At 35.8% G+C, this 6,509-nt stretch overlaps 1 protein-coding gene across 4 annotated transcripts in view; it reads left to right on the top strand.

The window, feature by feature from the left end:
- The window catches only part of LOC115232516 (transcription factor Sp9-like), a 48,202-nt gene extending 42,340 nt beyond the window's left edge, over positions 1-5,862 (top strand). For all 4 annotated transcript variants that reach the window (XM_029802427.2, XM_036498737.1, XM_036498738.1 and 1 more), the window contains one exon: positions 3,056-5,862. In XM_029802427.2, the coding sequence (XP_029658287.1) occupies positions 4,363-5,634 (1,272 nt within the window). In that variant the 5' untranslated portion in view covers positions 3,056-4,362 and the 3' untranslated portion in view covers positions 5,635-5,862. The remainder of the gene's footprint in view (positions 1-3,055) is intronic.
- The last annotated feature ends 647 nt before the right edge of the window (positions 5,863-6,509 follow it).

Here is a 6,509-nt window from a genome sequence, read left to right as displayed (position 1 = left end):
TATAGCCTCGGGCCGACCAAAGCCTTGTGAGTGGATTTGGTAGACGGAAACTGAAAGAAGCCCGTCGTATATATGTATATATATATGCGTGTGTGTTTTTGTGTGTCTGTGTTTTCCCCCCTAGCATTGCTTGACAACAGATGTTGGTGTGTTTATGTCCCCGTTACTTAGCGGTTCGGTAAAAAGAGATCGATAGAATAAGTACTGGGCTTACAAAAGAATAAGTCCCGGGGTCAAGTTGCTCGATTAAAGGCGGTGCTCCAGCATGGCCGCAGTCAAATGACTGAAACAAGTAAAAGAGGAAGAGTAAAAGAGAGAATAGTGTTCAAATATAAGTGGCATTTTCCTTGTTTCTGCCTGTCTCTGTCTCTCTTGATTACTCTTATGAGTTCAAGGTCCTTGTGAATTCTTGGTAGGGAAGAAGAAGAAAAAAAGGAAGGAGGTGGGGGAGAAGGGGAATAATAATAAATTGGGAGTGCCATGATAATAGTATTTTGAATGGTCAGTGTTTGGTAGCAGTCCCTGTTCAATTCATGAAAATATTTCTTTTGAATGTTTTGTTAATAGAATATTCTAAAGAGCATTAGTGATAAAGTTAGGAAGGAGAAGGGAGAAGAAGAAGAAGAAGAAGAAGAAGAAGAAGAAGAAGAAGAAGAAGAAGAAGAAGAAGAAGAAGAAGAAGAAGAAGAAGAAGAATCTCTTGAATGTATCATTTTTAATATTTGCGTGTGTATTTGTGTTATTCTAAGGCCGAGGTGGATATGTCATTTGTCGTAGACGGGTTTAGAAGGGGATTGCATTTTGTAATAAAGAGAGTTTCTTTACTAATTCGTTGGCTCCAGGTTGTATCGTCCTTGAATTGTTAGAGGGGAATAATTCTGAAGCTTGGATTTTTGTTGTTGACACAAATGTCGATGTGTTGGCTGAATGCTATTTTTCTGTTTTGGGGAATTTTTATCTGGGATCTGTGCAGGGCCATTCTTTCACGTAAACTATTTTTTGTTTGGCCTATGTATTGCTCTTGACGCCCAGAGCGGGTTAGTGTGTATATCAGGTTCTCCGAAGCACATGTGAAGTTGCTTTTCACTGTGAAACGTTGTCCCTGTTTGAAGCAGAACTCTGATCCCTCAATTAGATAATCGCATATCCCACAATTGGGTCTTCCACATTTTTTTACTGACGGCTTCTGTGTTGTTGAGCGTATTCGGGCTTGTGTTAAGAGACTTTTCATAGATTTGGGCTGTCTCTTGCTTTTTATGATGGTGTGTGTTTGGAGGATTAAGTTCATTCTGTGATCCTTTTTGGAGGATGGTGTCGAAGGTTTCATTGTTGAGAGGGTTGTGTGTGGAAATGTATGGTAAGGCTTTTGGTTGTAAATTTTTCTTTAATTTGGGATGTCTGAGTTCCTGGATGTTGAGTGGAAGGGCACGTTGAAAGCATATGTCAATTAGTGAAGGTGGATAGTTCTTGGTGATGAGTGTGTTCTTTAGTTCATGTAGTCGTGTGTCTCCGGTGCTTGCATTAGAAACTATAGTACATATCCTTTTTGCTAGGTTGAAGGGGATATTTATTCTGGTGTGTCTGGGGTGGCATGAATTGAATGGAAGATATTGCTTGGAATCCTTAGGCTTGTAGTATATATCTGTTTCTATTACGTTATTAGATTTCTTAATGAGAAATATATATATATATATATATATATATATATATATATATATATATATAACTATACATATATAGTTTGCACACGAGATCCAGAGATTCTTCGTATAGAAGACACGTGGTAGTGCTCAAAAGATTCAAATTTGACTGTCTAAAAAATAAAATCTTCTCTACCCTGATGACGGAAGCTCGTCTCATCCAATGTTAATTGCATCTATATGATTGCATATTGTGATGAAGTAAATCTACCAATATTTTTATGGATCGTCGAGCCCTCAGAAACAGCTGTTGGACTTAAACCAACTTTCTTACCCTCCTTTATACTCTGTAAGTTAGACCTATCAATATAAACGTCAATATATTTATACATAAAAATTCATTATCTGAAAGTTTACACTTTTTGCTTTCCCTCGTTTTGCATGTATACATATATACACAATTCGTATTCGATGCATTTAATAAATTTAATATATTTGATGTCTAATTTGTTTATCGGCATAATTCTGCTCCCCCATCTCTCTTTCTCGTCATATATATATATAAACAATGATAATAATACGGATTATACCAAAGTGGCAAAGTTTTACATTTAATTCTTTTTACATATACAGCTTCACATAGATCTACACATGTTTCAGTTGCACCGATTACTAACCGTTGCGATTGCAACGCTAGTATAATACCTGGGCAGTTAAATACAATTACAGACTGACAATTACAGCAAACTCACGTATGCTCACCATTTGTAACGTAGTGCTATTGTACAGTATTACATCATACAGTACAAAACAAAATTAGGTAGGAAAATACATGAGGAAAATATTCATATACTATATAAATTTCCACACAATAAATAGAGAAGATTAAATAATGGAAACCATACACTTATAACAAGGTAATGTCATAATTAACACGCACATACATCACAAAAATATACATAAGACTACCGATGCCTGAAACTAGTATTCAAACGATTTTGGAGAGAGAGTTAACATGAATTCAATCAGTGTATAGAAAGAATACAGACATCAAATATATGCAATTATTACAAATGCGACTGTGAAGCTCTGGAAACGTCGAATATGGGCTTGGGAAATATATTGTCCCAAATCAAGGGTGAAAACAACAAATAAGAAAATACGATATATCTAAAATATAAAAAAGAAAGCTTGAACTCAGTCATGTATTCAATAACATACGCATAGAATATGTCCCCTTATATTCGTGTATATATATATATATATATATATAATATATATATGTATGTATATTTGTACGCGTGTGTGTATATATGTATTGTATTGTATTGTATTGAAAGTGTATGTCTGTGTATATATACATATAATGCAGTACTGTATGTAGTTAATTCTTTCTTTCTTTTTATAATTTGCAGGGAATCAGTATATCTTCATTCTGGATATAAGGAAAAATAAGAAGCAAACTTCATAACGTTAATGCATCTGTCAGAGCGCCGACATGAGATGCATCTCCATTCACATGAACAACACTTACAAATGTATGTCTAACATAATACTTAAGAAAAAGGAACCATTTAATCGCCATCGCCAGAACACCAGCACTAGCAAGGAAAGTAATCCCAGTTTTGATGGACGTTAATAGTAGAAGAGGAGTAGCAATAAGGATAACATTACTCTATAATTAATGTATTAGAGAATCAAGCCAAAGTTAGATACGACGGCAAAGACTATAACAAGAGTGAATCGGTAAAACAACACAAAATATATACAGGAAAAGATACAGAAAACAATAGTATCACAATGATAATAGTAAACGGTAAATGATAAAAAAAACAACCCAATTTAACTCATTAACTCTATGAACAATATTTAGGACACCAGCTTATAGTTTCCAAGTCGGCTATTTGAGCAGCAACACACACACACACACACACACACACACACACACAACACACACACACGCGCACACACACGCACACACACACACACACACACCGCGCGCATAGATTCACACACATATACAAACACGCACATACACATTCGCATCGCACTACCATACCCATACATACTCTCATACGCCCACACACACGCACACACGCACACACATACACACATGTATATATACATAATTGCATACACGCACTCATGTGTGTGTGTATATATATGAATACGCACAAATACATAGACATAGACACACGCACACCGCGCATCAACAAACACTTCAGCAAGAACAATAACAGTAAGAGCAAGAACAGTAAGAAATGTGAAATCGAAAGCAGAAATATATGACATTTAGTATCCCACAGTGTCTACTGCAGCAGCGCTGAATTGAATTTGCTTGCAGCTATCGACGATATTACTAACTGTATAGCTCCTATCATTCTCTATGTCAGTAACAACGAGAAGAACCTCATCAACAACCATAACAACAATAACAGCAACAGCATTATGAACAAGAACTACTAATGATCAATTCCCACAACATGATAAATAGAAGGAAGATTTAAACAATACACGTAATGTGAACAAAAAAGAGTAACATTTTTGCCTTTAAGTTGTACAAAGTTATAATTTTTTGTTACTTCTGATCGTCTAAGAAAGTAGAGTTGTTGTAACTCGCCATTCGCCATAATTAAGTAGTTTCAGTGTCCAGTAATTACTACATCAATCAATCAGTCAATCAATCAGTCGATCAATCAAACAGTTTAAAGAACAGACGAATATGTCCTTTCAATCTCCTCTCAGTGTAGATAACACCTCTGCTCTTTTATCTTCCCCCACTTCACAAACTTGTTCTACAACCACATCAGAATATGCCTCTACACTAACATCCGACATCGATTCGCTCAGTGCCGCTGCAGCAACTGCTGCCACAACTACAGCAGCAGCGGCTGCTGCAGCTGCTATTGCAGCAGCATCGTCTTACGAAAATATGTTCAGTTCAATATTTCTTACTAGTACCACAGCAGGGCCCGTGGCGAATTCGAACCGGTCATTGAAGTTGGATGACGCAGCAGTTTTAAACAGTGACACTAAATCTTCTCAGAATTCTATTTGCCACGGACAAAATGTTTATAAGAGAGTTCCTGACACAATGCCATTTGGGATATTTGGTAATGCAACTTCTGATTTGAAAACGCCGGTGGATATAAATGCTGGTATATCGCAGTCGACTTGGCTCCAATTACACAAGTCCTCTCAAAATTGGTACAGTACGGCAGAGGTTATTGCAACTTCCGGAGGAAATAGGTACTGTGTAACACCAAATAATTATGGTAACCATTTGCCCTGTCATCAACAAACAAGAAATTACCAAATCTTAGATTCGCTGGTCAATACATTTCCAGACATTTATTTTTCATCAAGTCACCAAATAGGTCATCAGCTTTTCTCAGGATTTTCTCATTCAACGGCCATGATGCATATGTCCAATCAGGTTTCATATCCCGTCTCACTTAGTTCCTACTTAAACGGAAAACACAACCTAGAAGGCACATACTCACATTCACATCGTCGACAGTTAGCTAGCCGATCTATTTGTGAATGTCCTAATTGCCAAGAATTTAGCAAACATGGAATATCAACAGAACATTTGAAAAAACCATTAATTCACAATTGTCATGTACCAGGATGTGGTAAAGTTTACAGCAAATCTTCACACTTGAAAGCTCATCTTCGTTGGCATACGGGTGAGCGTCCGTTCGTTTGTAACTGGCTCTTTTGTGGGAAAAGATTCTCGAGATCTGATGAGCTTCAGCGCCATTTTCGTACTCATACTGGCGAAAAGAGATTTACATGTCCTATGTGCAATAGGCGATTTACACGGAGCGATCATCTTAGTAAACACATAAAGATCCACAGTTCTAGAACATGTATCGGTGACCAGCAAGGCAACATAAGTGGTGGAGACTCCGGTAGTGAATCAGACGGAGGAATGCAACCAACACAAATCGTTACAAACTATCCGCAAGCCACCATAATGAGCAAGAATTAAATAATCTCGAAATAAAATTTCGATCACGTCTAATCAAGCATGAACTTTAAAAGCATGTAAATCAAAGACACTGATTCTTATTTAATACTATTGGATACTGAAATTTTAATTTTAAATACTTTAAAGTATTTCGTAGATATGAATAATATTTTCTGTAATGTGAATGTGAAGTTCACTATGTTTTCCAATGAATCAATCCTTAATTTTGCAATAAATACTTTCATAATCCGTTTGTAATAATGAGTAAATCTATATTCATGCCTCGAAATATACGTTTACAAATGTTAATACACACTCGCACTTACACGTATACACACATGATAATTACTTCCTGTTAGATGATAAATGGCTCATTAGTCATAGCTCAGGCACTCAAAGACAGTTAAAAGAAACTAATTAAATGTGATGAGGAGATAACTCTACATCGTTGAATTATAACTTACATAACACGCATACCGCTCTTTGAGTATCCATATCCAAATACCCATTGATAGGTAAAAGAAAGATGATCAGAAATAATTTGAAGCGTGAGTCTTAATTTTTTTTTTTTCAGAATACTTTCTCCTAAACTTTTCGCTTAGAAGACATTGAACAGAGAGTAGAGATTTCATTTTGGAATTATCGTACTGTGTCTTTTGACAGAGTACCCAGACTTAATATTACCATTCCCTGCGATAAATCTATCTATCTATCTATCTATCTGTACACATATACATACATACATATATATATATACATATATATATACATACATATATATATATGCATGTCTGCGCATATATATATATATAAATATATATATGTATGTATGCGTGTGTATGCGTGTGTAAATGTATGTACATAGTTTACACTACTATTAATATGTGTTTGATTCC

The sequence above is a fragment of the Octopus sinensis genome, linkage group LG2 (genome assembly GCF_006345805.1).
Source record: "Octopus sinensis linkage group LG2, ASM634580v1, whole genome shotgun sequence".
In the NCBI taxonomy this organism is placed as follows: domain Eukaryota; kingdom Metazoa; phylum Mollusca; class Cephalopoda; order Octopoda; family Octopodidae; genus Octopus; species Octopus sinensis.
This window is presented reverse-complemented; position numbering and strand designations above follow the sequence as displayed.